Here is a 17,566-nt window from a genome sequence, read left to right as displayed (position 1 = left end):
AGTTTAAAAGTCTCAATCATATCACCTCTCCTTCTTCTATCCGCCAAACTCTGCAGTCCACATTCCCTCAACCGATTCTCATAACTATCCTTGTACAGTCCTGAGACCATCTTTGTCATCCGTCTTTGTATCTTTTCCACAGTTAATTTATCCCCTTCAAATCCTGGGGACCAAATCTGAGAACAAATTAAACCAAGTGTGGTCTGATCAGAGACTTAAAAAACGAACGATAACTGTTTTATCTCTGCAGGTCAGTGTCCTTCTCATTATTGCAGCAATCCTCTGTGTTACCTTCACCACCTTTGCAATATGTCCCCTAAACTTCAGGTTTCTATCAATCATCAACCCCAGATCTCTTGTCTCCCCAACTTTCTCCAGTATAACTCCTCCCATTGAGTATGCAGCATCCCATTGATGTTTCCCAAACCTCAAGAACTTACATTTTGCTGCATTAAACTGACAACCCCATTCATTTGCCCATCTATCTAGCTTATTCAAATCCTCTTGCAGGACTACCACATCTGCACTATTACTAATAATCCTTCCCAGCTTCGCATCATCCGCAAACAACTGAATATCCCCTTGCAATCCACTGGCAATGTGATTGATATAAAGGTTAAACAATATAGGTCCTAGTACTGAGCCCTGTGGGACCCCACTTGTAACCTTCTGTCTCCTTGAAACTGCTCCACCATATACAACTCTTTGATACCTATCAGACAGCCAATCCTGAATCCAGTTGACCAATCTGACATCCAGACCCATGTGCTGCAACTTAAATATCAGCTTATCGTGTGGCACCTTGTCAAATGCCTTCGCTAAGTCTAAGAAAATTGCAGTATATGCCTTTCCCTCATCTAATGTTCTTGTAACTTTATTATAAAAGGCTAGCATATTCTAAAACAAGAGCACCCTTTCACAAATCCATGTTGATTCTCACAGATAACATTACCCTCATCTGTCCAGTGCTGTATACGGTCCCTCACTACTTTCTCCAAGATCTTAACAACTACTTATTATAACTTATTATTATTACTTATTATAACTCTCTCTAATTGGAGGCATAATTAATAACACATCATTTATAGACAGTTTCTAGATCCACTGTGTTTGTTTGTATTGAGAGTCCCTTCCATCACATTCTGGTTAAGGTAGATATCCTAGTAATTTTATTAAGTTTCTTTTCTAATGTTACACACTTTTTTTTGTTTTTATACATTGTTTCCACACCTCTTTATGCACAGCATTAACTACTAGATTTCCTGTACATAGGATGCCATTTATTTATTTGTTTATTTATCTATTACCTTTTATATTTTGTCTAATGCTATTTAAAATTACTATATAATAACAATATATTAAAAAATTACTAGCTGTCCACTGCATTGGAACTGTCTGCAGGAAATTGATGAGGCTAGGAAAGTTGAGGTACTGGTGGATAGGGAGTTAAAGTTCCAAGGACATATGGCAGAAGTGGCTGAAATATCAAATAAGATTAGCTGATAAATTAATGATGCCAAGAAATTATATTCTTGGTTTAATCCTTTATCCAAGTGTAAGCAAACTAAGTTTGCTTGTGAAGTAGCTTCATGACTGGGCATCTCGTACATAGAAGCTAATGACTTCACATCAATTGCCAGAGTATCCCATAATGCAGTGTTTCTCAACCTGTGGTCTGCGACGATGGGACAGGTGGTCCACAGGCAGACTTATATTAATTAAATAAATATATATTTTTTAATTATCCAAACAAAACAAATTAAAATTGAATAAGTAAGTGAAAATTATTGAAATCAAATGTAGACTTAAAAAACCAACAAATAGTGTCAGAATGTTCAAAGGCAGAAGCAATAAAACTATATTGTTGTTCACTTCACCCCTCTTTTATTATTCATCATTCTGCTGCTAAATTTGTAGCAGTAGAATGACAAATAATAAGAGAGGGGTGAAGTGAACAACAATATAGTTTTATTGCTTCCACCTTCTTGCTGTTTTGTCAGATTTGAAGTGAACATGTGTTATCCACATTTCAACCAGTTGTTTGTTGTTTATTGATTTTTATTATTGAAGGTTTCCATCCTTCATCCAAGGCTCAGTATATCTCGAGAAGTGCTAAGTGATACTTGGACAAAGTGTGTCCTAACCCAGTATTTATATATTTTTCAGAAACGTTTTTTAATAATGAAAAAGTGGCTTAGAACTAGGACTTTGAAAAAAAGAGCAAATGAAACAGGTGATGCTAACCCTAATTGTGATACAAGTATTGTAATGGTGAGTAAATCTGATACTATTAAAGTAGAAGAAACAAGCAGTCCAAATCTCAACGTGTTTTGTGTTAGGAAGTGTTGTCAAATGAGTGTATAAAACCTACGAAACTCCAACATTTAGAAACTAAACATTGCAATGTGAAAAATAAGCCAATTGAATTTCTTCAGTGATGCTTAGGGACATTAAATCATGGGAAAGTTATAGTTATAGAGTAAATCTGATACTATTAAAGTAGAAGAAACAAGAAGTTCAAATCTCAACGTGTTTTGTGTTATGAAGTGTTGTCGAATGAGTGCATGAAACCTATGTAACTCCGACATTTAGAAACTAAACATTGCAGTGTGAAAAATAAGCCAATTGAATTTTTTCAGTGACGCTTAGGGACATTAAAATCATGGGAAAGTTATAGTTTTGGCCATGGGTTCCATTAATAGCAAGGCACTGGAAGCATCCTATCTCTTAAGTTTGCGCATAGCGAAAACAGGGAAACCCCATTCTATCGGGGAAAATTTGCTACTTCCAGCTATAAAAGATGTGGTAAAAACGATGTTTGGCAACAAGTTACTAAAAGATGTTGATTTGATTCCTGTTTCAAATGACACTGTTGGTCGCAGAATTAATGATATGGCAGGTGATGTAGAATCTCAGTTAATCGAAAGAGTTAAAGAAGAGCCTTTATTATGCTTTTAAAATAGATAAGATGTTACAAATGATGTGCAGTTAATATGCTATGTAAGATATGCGCATGATAAACATTCATGATGATATTCTGTTTTATAGAACTTTGCCATCCCGAATAACTGGAGAAGAAATATTTCACACTCTCAGTAATTACATAACACACAAAAGGATTCAGTGGGAAAAACGTGTAGGCTTCTGTTTGGATGGAGCTCGCATGCACCCTTACAGGCAGGCATAATGGTTCTATTGTCCGGATATGAATTGGGTACCATAGATAGGGAAGCACTAGCCTCCAAAGGAATGCCACCAGAATTTAAAACTGTGCTATACAATGCTGTAAAGCAAGTTAATTTTATTAAAGCTCGACCGTTAAATAACAGGTTATTTTCAGTACTCTGCGATGAAATGGGCAGTGAATATATACAACTTTTGCTTCATTCTGAAATTCACTGGCTTTCCAGGGGCAAAGTATTAACAAGGCTATTTCAATTAAAGCACGAAGTTTTATTGTTGGTAAATGAAAGTAATTCTGATTTTTGCATCACTCCTTGTTGACGAAGCACTATCCTATCTTGCAGACATTTTTTTGAAATTAAATGAACTAAATCTCTCCCTTCAGGAAAATTCTTTAACTGTTCTTGAGCCTATGACAAAATAAAGGCATTCGAGAAAAAACTGGTTTTATGGATTAATTATGTAAAAGACAGACAATTTGCACCTTTTCCAATGTTGGAATCCTTTTTAGTGGAAAATGATAATTTTGTTGATTCTGAGTTTCTGGAAAGAGTTTGTGATCACTTCAAAAATCTGAAACGGAATTTTGAAACATATTTTCCGAATAACTTTTAAAAGAAATTTCTGTGAGTTCGCAATCCATTTCAGGCTTGCAGTCACGAGAATGACCTTTTGTTATCGGAAAAACAACAGTTAATTGAGCTTTCAAGTGACAGTGGACTTAAAATGCAATTCCGTGATCTTGGTTTGGCTTGATTTTGGATCTTGCCTTCCATGAGAAGTGAATTTCCAGAATTATCTGAAGAAGCATTAAAAATCGGCATGCAGTTTTCTACAACCTATCTTTGTGAGAAAGGATTTTCATCGCTCCTTCAAATAAAAACAAAATACAGACTTCATCTTAGTGTGTGTGTGCGCGCGCATGCATGCATGCGTGCCTATCTTCGACTGATGTTGACCAATATTGAGCCAGATATCCAGCAACTCTGCAAGGGCCGAGAGGCTCAAACATCTCATTAAAAGTAAGCAGTAACATAATTATATTATATTATTTATTTGATACGCTTTTAATCGTTTACTTCCAGTTTAATTAATTATGTTTCCATATGTTTTCAAAACATGAATTTAGATTTATTATGTTATAAATGGCACAATTTTTCTAAAATATTGGTAATTCCCATTGGTTTTTAAAAAAATTACAAAAAGTCAGGACAACATATAGGGAAATAAATTAAAAACACTCTGTTTATTTTTGAAGTAAAACTTTAATTCCAACATTCTAAAATTATTTTTCTTGCTTTTCTGTTCGTAAAATTGTCAATGACATTGTCGAAGTCTATTTCATCACTCAGTTGCTGTTTAATAGACAGTATGGCAAGATTTCTTAAACGCCAAAAAAGTGCCGCCCGGGGCGTGACCTCCCCCAGCTACGTCTCTATAACTTAGTGGTCTGTAGAATTGTTTTAGTCATTTTGCTGGTCCTTGGGCTTAGAAAGGTTGAGAAAAGCTACCATAATGCAAAGCACATATCCTTATGAATATGTATAATGCTATACATTATGGGAAGGGTCACTACCCTGACTGGGTTTGACCTTTATTGAGGTCTCATCAGAGGTCTCATCAGTGGCTTAGAAAGGTTGAGAAAAGCTACCATAATGCAAAGCACATATCCTTATGAATATGTATAATGCTATACATTATGGGAAGGGTCACTACCCTGACTGGGTTTGACCTTTATTGAGGTCTCATCAGTGGGAGTGATATAAAGGTTGAAGTAATGCAGAAGTCATATGTCATACCAGACCCAGTCATACCAGACCCAGAAGTGATATAAAAGTTCAAGTAATGCAGAAGTCATATTTCCAAGAATATAATTTCTTGTTATCTTTAATTTATAGTATAACCAAGTGGAAAAACTTTCAACATCTATCACTAATCCATAGTATTTTAGTAATAAGGTGTGACACCTTTTGACTACTTGTATATGGAAATATGACTTCTGCATTACATCAACCTTGCTATCACTTCTGGGTCTGGGTTCCACTGATGAGATTTCAGTATGGGTTTTCTGTGTCTGGGTCACACCGATGACAATGGTTTTCGGCAAGATAAGTACTGTACTTTGGTTTTCTTTATTATTATTATTATTCGTGACACCTCCAAGGAGTCCAAAGACTCATCGCGGCAGGACACCTATTGTACAACTCTGTCTCCACCACTACACCAAACCTCTACTACCAATCATCAACATCAGTGCCATCTACTGGCCTCTACCACCACCACAGCTAGTATTTTTTTGTCTGTAAATTGCGTGTGTTCTGAGGGGCCGATTTGTCTGTATGCGGGATGAAAAACTCGGTGTTTCCGGGAGAAAAACCCTGCTACCTTCGTATGAGATCGGCTAACTTTCTTTCATTTGTTTTTAACTTCGATTTTATTTTACTGGTGCTAGTGGTGATTTTGCGTCACTAATACTTTTTTTTTTTTTAAAGTAAATATTAAGATTGCTGGTAGTGCAGTTAATATCTGTATTACTTTTGGCAGTGTCACAGCCCCCATTTTATAGTAACTCAAATAGAGCATTTGTTGGTGGTGTAGAATTATCTCAATATCAGGGGATTATTTAATTCTCATTCGTACGACTGAAACTTTTTTTTTTTTCTCTCTCACAATCAAATGCAGTAGATTTAGTCTTTTTTTCCCACCTTAAATAATGGTGCCAATTCTTTCAAGGGTGCAAATTCTAGGAATTGAAATTCCACGATGTGAAGAAGTGAGACGGGTGACTAAGGTTTTAAAAGAGATAGTTGATGGTAATAAGATTTATTCTTTTGCCTCTGTACAGAGGAAGGAAATATTTAACTGTAGTTAAAGATGGATAAAAGGCAGACTTACAGGGTTTAATTTTGAAGGCAGCACAGTTATTCCTATAATGGTTGGGAGCCAGTTTAAAACAATAAAAATCAAAATATTTCTAATGTAATATATATATGTGGAAAGAGCTGCACACCAGAACAAACAGCCCTAGCTCTATTAGTTAGCATTTCGAGGATCCCATACTTCCTGACTGGATGATGTGATTGTTTATAGCGGTATCTTCCAGTGTATGTGTGGTAGCATTCTAAAAATAGAAAAAGATAGTGAACTATATGAAAGATGTGTGACTAGTGTGTCATGAAACGGCTGACAATTGTTATTGTAATACCATGAAAATGAGATGAATGTTCAACACCTAAGCCTGGCCAAAAAGATCTGAATTAAAATTTGTTCAGATAAATTATTTCATTCCTTGTATAATTTGGACCTTTAATGTGCTGGCAATGTGCAATATACAGTCTTTTCCCTCTCAAATCAAGTCTTCCTTCCTGTAACCAGAATTCTTGCTGCAAAAGGATACCTTCCTGATTGGAAGAAATGCCAACTAAATCCACTAGGTGGGAGATAACCCTCATCGACTGGCAGAATATGACTACCAAGCTTACTGGAGGCCTGAAGTGGTAAATACTATGTTTGATCTCCAGACCAGGGGTTCTGGTTCCTTCCCTCCCCTCTTCTCCCTGGCATAACCCTTCAAGGTAATCCAAACATACTTACAGACCTAGAATTCCCTTTGTTTCAAGGGTACATTATTAAAAATTGGGGTACTGCATGCCAGCCACCAGATAGTGTACAGGCCTGATCCTGTCAGTAACAAGTCAGGAGGCTTCCTAGTCAACTAGTGCATAATCCCAATGCCATATCATGCCCGGAGAGGAAGTCTGAATAGTGGTATGCAGAAGGCGCTGTCGTGGCTATGTTATGGCAAGGAGACTATCACTTTCTGTAGGTCATGTACGAGAGTCTGTCTCTTCTTACTGCATGTTCCTACTGTATCCTTATATCTAACCATAATTGAACCCATAATCAAAATAAATCATATCTCAGCAAAAAAGACAGATTAAACACATCATACAAATCACACCATAATCTCCACAAAAAAGAAAGCTCACTTTTACATCCACTTTACTAACATTGGAGATATTAACACCAACATAAATAACATTCCCCATCCCTTAGGCATTCAAACCAGATCTCTTATTCTAGACAGAAACCCAAATTGCGTCTACATCTGCTAATCTCTACCTTCATTATTCATATTAATACATCACACTTCTTTTTGCAACAAGCTTGTAACCTGTGCCATTATGAGATCTGACATTGCTTTCTATAGAGTAGCTAATTTAGAATTCCATGCTTTTGTCCTCCTCTGGCTCAAGGTTTCCATGCTCCATTTAGTAATATTCATCTGCTGCATTTAATGGTATCCCAAACTCTGTAACCACTCTGACATCTTCATCTTCCTCTCAATGAAGCTTTATCCATCTGTAGTCCAGCTATCCAAATAGTGAGGTTATCTTCCTGTGTGACCCTTAATGTCCACAATTCCTACTGGCTCACTTTTTCCAACATCAGTGATCAAGCTGGATGAGATGTGAAAGTCTTTGCTATAAGCAGTGACCTAACTCAAATCTTACATTTACCTACCCACATTCCTGGTAACTTTCTTCACTCTCCCAATACGGCATCAAGGCCTGTAAAACAAATTACGATCGTTTGGTCTGCCTGGCACCCTCTGCAGTTAGGTAGCCAGCTTTCTCTCTGGTCATTCATTGTATGTTATGGTGGATGGTTTCCCACCTTCATGCTCTGCCACTAATGTAGGAGTGGCTCAGAGTGCTGTTCTATCACCTACTCTCTTTGTTGTGTACATAAATGACCCACTCTCAATCACTACTTATTCTCTTCACAGTTTTTCTAATAATACTATACATTTTAAAAAATGTTTATTTATTTATTTTTCTATATCTGATTCATGCAACCTGTAGTGCATTAGTATTGTGGGGGGGGGGGGAAGAGGAATAGAATAGAGGAGGAACCTGTTCACATTTTGCTTGAACAGCTGAGTGTCTTTGGGGAAGGCAGAATGGGAGAGACTGTTCCAAAGGACAAGAGTGGGTGGAATGATAGAGGATGTAGTGAAGTTGGTTCGATGAGTTTCAAGATGGACTGTAAAAGGTTGTTGGTTAGCAGTGGCTCTTGTTTTAATGATTTTGGAGGAGAGTGGAGGAATATTAGTGGCCAGTTTAGCAGAGCGCCATCCATGAAAGTATCTGTAAAAGAGGCATAAGGCAGAAACTGAACGTCTGTGAGAGAAGGATCCTTAATTAGCTAGATTCCCCTCTTCTGGATAGAATTGAGCAATCTTAAAGAGGATTTTGGTGCACCACCCAAAATGTGGGAGCAATATTCCATGGCTAGGTGGATTTGGACCTTGTATAAAGTTAGTAGCTGTGAAGGTGTGAAGTAGTGTCTTGTGCAAAAAAGTACACCAAGATTTTTGGTGGCTGCAGAAGCTGTAGTTGAAATATGGTTGTGCCAGGAAAGATCAGAGGTGGGTGCAGGTCAGTCCAAGAAGAGAAATCTGATCATGTTTGGATATCTCAGTATTACTCTCGAGATCCTCTCCATCAGCAAAGCTATGGATAGGATTGGAAGTCTGTGAAAGCAGGTCATTTATACAAGAAGAAGAGAGTGGGTGAAAGAGCAGAACCCTGGAGTACTCATGCATTGGTAGTGGAATCTGAGGATAGTAAACTGTTCACAATGACATGAAGTGAGTGACCAGTGAGAAAGTTGGCAATCCATTTGCAGAGTGAGGAAGGAAGACCATAGGATGGCATTTGGTGAGTAGGCTCCTGTACCAAACCTGATCATATGCCTTTGAAATGTCAAGGGCAACCACATGAATTTCTCCATGGCCTGAGTCTGTAGGTAGTGAAAGCAAGAAGATCAGCTGTAGAATCATGTGTGGTGGAATCCATACTGCTGGTCACTGATTAGTTGATATGTCTCTAGGTGGTTCAAGAGTTGGTTGTTGATGACTGCCATAATTTTTTAGAGAAAGGAAGCGAGAGCAGTTGGATGGTAGTTCTTTGGTTGACTTTTATCAGGTGTAGTTGTGTATTAGGTGTAGTTCTGGGACACAATTTTTTTAATGCAATAGGTGGGATATCATCAGCACCAGATGCCATGTTTTTGTTCAGGTTATTAAGAATTCTTTGGATTTATTTTTTGTCAGAAGACTATGGGAGACATGAAGGGAGCCGTTCTTTGTGGAGTGGCGGGAACTTTGCCCAGGTCATTCATTTGGCAAACCATAGTGTCCAGACTTCCAGATTATCATTGATCTGCATGCCATCCTTCAGTGGGATAAGGACAATCTGGTCTCCTTCAATGCCACCAAAATGCAGTTTTGCCTTTCCTGTTGCAAAGGATTTAGCTTGCCTACCCTTATACTCAGTAATATGCAAATCTCTCTCTCTCTGCTTGGAATGACATTTACGTTTAGGCTCTCCTAACATAAGCATATCAGTATTCTCAGCATCCAAAAAAACTAGGCATTCTTGCATGCTCAAGATGCTGTTTTACACTTGCTCAACTACTAACTCTGTACAAATCTCAAATCCTCCCAACATGAGAATTCTGCTCACGTGTTTGGGATGGTGCACCTGAAACCTCCCAAAAAATCTTAACACTCTCCAGAGGATAACAGTTTGACTCATAGATGATCCTGTACTCAGTTCAATCTGTTGCATGGGCAAAATCAGCACTTTGTCTATTCTAGAGGTGGTTTCTACTGTGTCTATACTTCAATGGTCACTGAACTGGCATCAGTCATTCCTCTACTTTCTGTTGGGTCTGTTAAAACAACACAATACTCCCTGTATCCCTTTTCAGTGGAACTACAAACACAGTGAACGCTTTCTCTTTTTCTTTAATTACATCTTCCTCTGTCATCTTGAATAGCCTTCCTTGTGAAGTATTTCCAAGCAACTTCAGCCTGTACAGCCTTCAAGAAAAATGTCGATAAGTTTTTTTCTCATTATTCACCTGCTCCTCACATGGCACTGATATGATTATGGGTTCTTTGATGTCTTTTTTATGGGATAATTATTTAAAAAATGATTTAGCTTCCCATCCCACATCTGTAAAGTTAGAGAAGGGAAGGTTTGTTTTATGAACATTATTTTAGGAAGATGATCTCACATTTTGGGTACTTAGACTATGAAATCAACTATAATTTGATTTCACAGTCTAAGTACCCAAATGACAGCATTATTGTCTGAATTAGGAAAGTGATAATAGCAGTAGATGAAAGCTAGAAACAGATATGGGAATCTTGAGCCAGAGCAGATGAAAAGGGTCAAATCATATATTTGGCAAGGAATATACGATTTGACAAAAGTACACATCCCTCTCTCTTTTTGAAACTTATGCAATATATATTTGTGATAACTGACATGTGGTCATGGTAAATGCCATTTGCAATTCAGTTTTTGTACCTGTATGTGGTGACATATGATGATTTGTATCGATTCCCTGGATGTTGCTGAAATAAATGTAGAAGTGCTTTTTATTGGATGAAATTTTTTTATTTTGGCTTTTTATGAGGATATATTTTTGTTATTTTGTTTCCAATGTTTTATTGTTTTCATAAATTTTCTGGTTTTTTATTATTAGTTCATGGAAATTTTTTTAAATTCCCAGGGACAGTAGTTTATGGTAAATTTGGTGTGGAAAACTTTGAGAGTAGGGACATACAGCTGAGGTGAGGGACTTGTGCTTATAACCCTCACATGTACTTGCCTGGAGTGCTCATACTCAAAGTGTGATCTGAGCGGTGTCCCATGCACACTGCTGTACTCACTCCTTCCAGGCATTCCCTAGTCAAGTAAGCAGTAGCAGGATTATTCACTGATTGGGAAGCCTCCATCAGATGTGTTATCAATGGGTTTTGTCCTGTGTACTGTCTGGCATGTTAGATCTTGACTGATAGCAAATGGTTAGCCATTCCTTCTGGCTTGATTTGTGAAGTTAGAGAAGGTGGAGTAGCCAGTTTGCGTTAGGAATGTTGTCTTCCTAGTCTCCTAGTAATGTCATAATTTGGATAATTGGATTGTGTGAAACCAACTGCTTGAATGAATTAGACAGCCATAATCTCCTTCATTTGAGCATCAAGCAATAAAGTTGTTTTCACAGGCTCTTTTTAGAGATGAGTAGGCAAAAAGGACTGGTGAAAACTGCTTTACTGCTGTACCCCCCCCCCCTCAAATGGAGGAGATTATGACTTCCTAATTCATTCATAGCAGTTGGATGTAATGCAAATTTATTATGATTGCATTATCTCTGCCTATTATGAACTCTTGTTCATAATGGATTTCTGTTGTAAATGAAACTCATATAGAATATTTATTTTTCATCAGTGTTTTTTTTTTTTGAAATTGAATATATGGTAGTTTTCATATATTCAATTGAAATATATATTTCATATATATTTCACTGCCACAACTTGCATACAGCTGTATGCAAGTTGTGGCAGTGAAATAAAGAGACTGCATGTGAAGTTCTTTAAAGTGTAGTGTCAAGTATTATTTTTTGAGTTATTTTTTAAATTGCTACAGTCATGTGTAATTTTTTTTTTTTTTTTAAAGTAAAAGTTCTTTCATCTGACATCTCTCACTGACACATACAGTTTACTAATGGAAGTACAACAGTAACACATCATGGAGTGAGGTATTGGTGTGGAAGGTAGTCAAACAGAAATTGGTTGTTATCAAGAAGATATATGTGTGATACTATAAGGTGGGTGATTATGAGAAGCTCCTTAGTCAACTAGCATCATTTGGGTTGATGAGTTTTACAGAAAACATGTTGACAGTGCGTGAGAAATTATAAGAGTACCTGATACAAATAGTACATAACTTTCACTGTTCATCTATCTCAATCCTACTGATTGAGATGGATGAAAGTGAAATTAATCAAGCAGTATGGCAAAATCAGTTGTTATGGAGGAGGTACAAGACAATTTGTAGTGGTGCATATAGAATATAAACTGCAAGCCAGAAAAGTGGAAAGCATGAGAAAAAAAGTAGAATATGAGATTGGCCAGTCAGATTCAAGCTAATTCAAGGGAATTTTTCTGCTATGTGGCAAGCAATTGAAAAAATAATTATGGCAGGTTTACGCTAATGGATAGTTATGATAGCAGAGTAACATACACAGTGTACCTGTTAAGTAATGAGATTGATTTTTTATAGGACAGCACTTTGAATAAAAGTAATAAGCGTGTTTATAGTTTTTGCCATTACAGTGTGTTCTAATCACAGGTGCAACTTTCGAGTCAGGTGATGCAGCAGTTTTCATATGGTAACCATTGAAGTAAGAGTGTCTGAGTGGAATGTGTCAGAAGTTGCATCATGGAGCAAAGAGCTGTGATAAAATTTCACTGTAAATGAGGAAAAACTGCTACAGAAGTGTAGCAAGACCTATAAAAAAAGGTTTATGGCAATGACTGTCTGGGCCACGCACAGGTGTTCCTCTGGTTTTCAATGTTTAAAGGGGGGGGGGAGTTCCTAGAGGATGAACCATGCTGTGCACAGCCGGTTTCTGTGCAGACAAATGAAAATGTGGTGAAAGCTAGGGAAATTGTTTCCGATGAGAGGTGAATAACCACTAGGCTACTTGCTGTACTACTTGGTGTCAGTAAGGAAACGGCCAGATTAATCTTAGAAAGAGATTTGCACACCAACAGCAATTGGTTTCTGTTGCATAACAATGTGCCTACATGCTTTGCATTGCCTGTGAAGCAATTTCTGGCTTTGACGTCAATCTGTGTGATTGAACATTCCCCCCCCCCCCCCCCACTATTCTTCAGATTTGGCTCCCACAGACTTTTTCCTTTTCTCAGTGATGAAGTGTGCCTTGAAAGGGTTAAAGGGAAGTGCTCCAGCTACATTGAGGACATCCAATCTGGTGTGATCCAGACTCTGAAGGAGGTTCCCATTCAGGACTTCCACCATGTCTTTGAACATCTGTACAACAGACATATATGTTGTGTGGAATTGGAGGGAGATTATTTTAACCTGTAATTGACAATTCCAAATATAGTTCTTTGTTTTGATATAATAATTGCTGTCTCATTATTTAACAGGCATGCTGTGTAGCAAATGATTTAGTGGTATTATTTAATGAACACTTCTTCATTGTATATCATACTGGTGTGAATGATACTGTGCAGCATGAAGAAGGGAGACAATTATTAGGAGAATTCAAGGCATATTACCACACACTAGGAATATGTTTTTCAGTATTTTTCCAGACAAAAAAAAATATCAATTAGAAACTATTTTTTATTTTCTCTAGTTTCATGAAAATTAGTTTATTTCACTTCATCTGGATAATTAAGTTTGTTATTTTTTTTCTTTATATCCTATCAAGAGAGACTTATCCTTTCTTCTTTCTTGATTTTTGTTTTTATATAATTTAAATTTCATTATTCTTCAAAAATATATATTTATTTTAATATATATATTAAAATAAATATATTTTACAAAATATATTTTGTAAAACATATTTATGTTTTACAAAATATGTATTTTGTAAAACATAAATCATTTGTTGTTTCCTGTTCTTCAGATGTATATGTTTTACTGTTTAATAATAAAAAAGAAAAATCTCTTATCAGTCAGTCAGTCTCTGTCTCTCTCTCTCTATATATATGTATTATATAGTAGTTACATTTATGCTGTAGTATTTTAATGTTTTTGAATTGGTATTTTCTTGTAATGTGTAAACATTTCTCAGGTAACCTGAAAAGGTTTACAGTACAAAGTATTAGAGAACAACTCTACAAAACTTGGAGATCATTGGGATATTCTTATGATTTATTGACTCTGTTTTAAAGCAAAGAAGCTGATCAACATTAAGTTTATTTCCGCATTGAAAAATGCAGATTTTTCCCCCCTTCTTTTGATAGAACAAACTATTCATTAAACATAATACACCCTCAAGACATAATACAGTTATTTAATAGCTTAGCTAACTGCCACAATGTTAATTCTAAATAACCCGACTGTGACAACCTGACTTAATCTTCACCATATTAGTCTTTCAACAGTTTTATGATTTAAAATATATAATTGAATATTTTTTGTTCATTTTTTTGATTGTATAGGTGCTGACTGGAGAGAAGTAAATCCCCCTGATATTGAACATCGCTTATTTCAACTTTCTGTTGGCATAAATGCTGTTTGGGCTATCACAAGAGATAGTAAGGTGAAGTCAAAAAATTGATACTTTAATATTTTAATTTAGTAACTGTATTGTATTGCCTTATTGCTACTTTAAAAAAATCTTGAATAAATTCTCCCATTCAGTTTCCTCATATATATTTCAGTTATGTACATGGAAGGATTAGGTAAAGTTACGATGTTAATCATAACATCTATTTATCCAAAGCATCAGTGATGTATTTGAACATGTGTGGATGCAGAGAATCTTTGTAAGAGCTTTTTCAAATGAAGATGTGGCACCCAGTTTAATTTAGAGATGACAAAAGGTTTTCTGTCCAGGAAACTTGCATTTTCTCCTGCAGAATGAACAAACTACTTTGAGAAAATCGTCAGTATTACATGATGTAATACTGACGATTTTCGTCAATATTACATCATGACTGCATGTTTTCATGCAGTCATGATGTAATATTTACTCTTTCATTAGAAAGACCTAAGATGCAAGAAATCTTTAATGAGAGCTTTCAAATGAATGTGATTTAGCTGGTTTCATACAAAGGTGATAAGATGTTTCTTCCTTTTGTCTCTTAGCCTTAGCTGCTTTGGCATAATCAGTCAACCAAACAGCTAACTCAGGATTACAACCTCCATCTCTTCAAAAAGCATCTTTCTTCTTTTTCTTAACCACTTACATGACATGTGCTAAAGGTTTGCAACCTGATCTGATATATTTGAATCAAAAATTAAAGTCGTCTCCAACAGAGCTCCATTTTAAAATCATTACCAAATTAAATATTTTAAGATAATGAACTTTTGTCGAAATATGTGACATAGTACAGGAATGTTTTCTGCTCCATTATGCATCAGTGATGTTTTATATCAAGGAATAAAAAAATCTGATAAAATAAAATAAAAATATTGTGAAATGAAAACAAAAGAGAAGAACTGTATAACAGAAAATCTTCCACTTCCTGTATGAGGTGGTATCAAAAAGTTTCGAGACTAGGTTTGTAACACGCAGCGCAAGGCTGCACGCACAGTCACAGGGAATACCTACCTTCATAAGTCAGTGTGCCAAAAGACATCATCCTGTGTACATCGGGATGCTGTGCAACTGATGCTATTCTGACCACCTGCGTTACGACATCTGCAATTTCATCATGGACTGCAAGTTAGAACAAAGAGCAAACATTTGAAAAAACGTGAAATTCGAGGATCATTACTGGTGACGAAACTTGAGTGTATGGGTACAACCCTGAGACAAAGCAACAGTCTTCACAGTGGAAGAGCCCATCATCTCCACGACCGAAAAATCGAGGCAGGTCTGCAGCTTGACCAAGTGCATGCCCATCATCTTTTTCGACATTCGCGGCATTGTGCATCGAGAATTCGTCCTCAGGGGCCAGACCGTCAATAGCGAGTTCTACTGTGAGGTTTTAAGGCATCTGAGGGAGGACATTCGGCGAAAGTGACCAGATCTGTGGTGCGCGAAAAACTGGATGCTCCACGACAACAATGCATCCTGTCACCGAGCTCTTCTCACATGTGAGTTTCTTGTCAGAAACAACATGATCTCACTTCTGCACCCACCCTACTTGCCAGATTTGGCTCCTGCAGACTTCACCCTCTTCCCGAAGATGAAGATCCAGTTCAAAGGTGGTCTTGACACCATTACAGAGATCCAGCGCGAATCACAGAAGGTGCTTGACATGCTTCGAAAAGTAGACTTTCAGGACACATTCCAGAAGTGGCAACAACACTAGGAGCGCTGTATTGATATGCAAGGGGACTATTTTGAAGGTGATAGTGTGTGTGTAAACGTAGATAAATAAAGTAATTTCTCGTAAACAGAGCTAGTCTCAAAACTCTTTGATACCACATCGTATTTCTTTAAATTCTATTGAAGGAAATACAGGAAGATGATTTGATGTAAAATCAGGTGTAAGACTAGGATACACATTATCTCCACTCTTACTTATCATTATGGATCACATTATGAAAAAAAGTGGCATGCAACCTATTATTAAAATTGGAGATATCAGATGTAGCTCTTTGCTTTATGCAGATGGTGTTGTACTCCTAAACACATCCAGTACAAGTCTCCAGGATTTTTTAACTGAATTGAATCCCACCAGGCATATAGAAATATTATGGAAAAAATTTGGAGACAAGGATAATAATAATAATAATAATGGTATGTGTTTGCTGGATTTCTGCTTTGGATATGGACTAGTCATTATCAACACCATTTTTCAACATAAAGCTGGGTACAAGTTCACGCGGAGAGAAGACACAGGAAATAAAAGCCTCGTTGACCATGTTATTCTTGATAGTGATATCTTCATGCTGGTTCACTTCAGAGTTTGCAGTTGCAAACTGAAGAAAACATTAATTGATTCAGCTAGGAAGGCTTGTGGTGAAGTTTGCTGCAAGGATAGAAAAATAAGAACACTGTGGTGAATATAGGAAGTAATCCTGGACAAGAGGAAAGCGTACTCAAAGTATCTAGTAAATAGGTCAGCAGATATACTAAAAGAATTCAGAGAAAAATGCAAGAGAGCTAATCTATGTGTAAAAGTAGCAAAACAAAAAAGTCACGAGAAGACTTTGGTAAGAATATAGAAGATAAATATAAGGAAGGTGACAACATTTTCTGGAGGCTATTGAAAAAACTTCGAAATGGAGGAAAGAGTACTATAAAAGAAATCAAAGATTGATAAAGATAACATGAAAATTGGTGATAAGGTTATCCTAGATGTCCACAGTAATTACTCTGAAAGACCAATAAATTTATCAAACTAGCAGTGACAGAACCTTAGTAGAAAATTAGTAGAAAAATATCAATTTACGTATCAAAGCTCGAGGTTGAAAAAAAACATCAAACATGTGGAAAGGCAATTGGTGTAGATGATATTCAACCAGAAATTCTTAAGAAAGGAAGTATAAAAGTTTTTCGGTGGCTACACTGCATAATTCAGTGGGCCTGGTTACAAGGTTGAATTCCAAATGATTGAGTACAGCTGTAATAGTCCCCATCTATAAGAAAGACAATAAAGCTTAATGTGAGAATTACAGAGACATTTCTCTACTAAATTTCCAGGTAAGGTTTATTTAATTGTGCAAGCATACTTGAAACAGAGGCTGCAGAAAATTATGGAAGAGAAACTTGGAAAAGAACAAGCTGGATTCAGAGCAAACAGAGGTTTTCAAAATCAGATTTTCACTTTACAATAAATACTTGAGAAATCATGGAAATGTGATAAGGATCTTTT

At 36.5% G+C, this 17,566-nt stretch overlaps 1 protein-coding gene across 2 annotated transcripts in view; it reads left to right on the top strand.

Moving 5' to 3' along the window:
• The window catches only part of Pex23 (tectonin beta-propeller repeat-containing peroxin 23), a 693,418-nt gene that overhangs the window by 138,787 nt on the left and 537,065 nt on the right, over positions 1–17,566 (top strand). For both annotated transcript variants that reach the window (XM_090398408.1, XM_090398409.1), the window contains exon 7: positions 14,237–14,337. In XM_090398408.1, the coding sequence (XP_090254534.1) occupies positions 14,237–14,337 (101 nt within the window). The remainder of the gene's footprint in view (positions 1–14,236; positions 14,338–17,566) is intronic.

Source organism: Typopeltis vanoorti, chromosome 9 (genome assembly GCF_054136105.1).
Source record: "Typopeltis vanoorti isolate ZY-2024b chromosome 9, IOZ_Tvanoo_1.0, whole genome shotgun sequence".
Lineage (NCBI taxonomy): Eukaryota > Metazoa > Arthropoda > Arachnida > Uropygi > Thelyphonidae > Typopeltis > Typopeltis vanoorti.
Note: the sequence above shows the minus strand (reverse complement) of the source record. Positions and strands in the feature narration are given on the sequence as shown.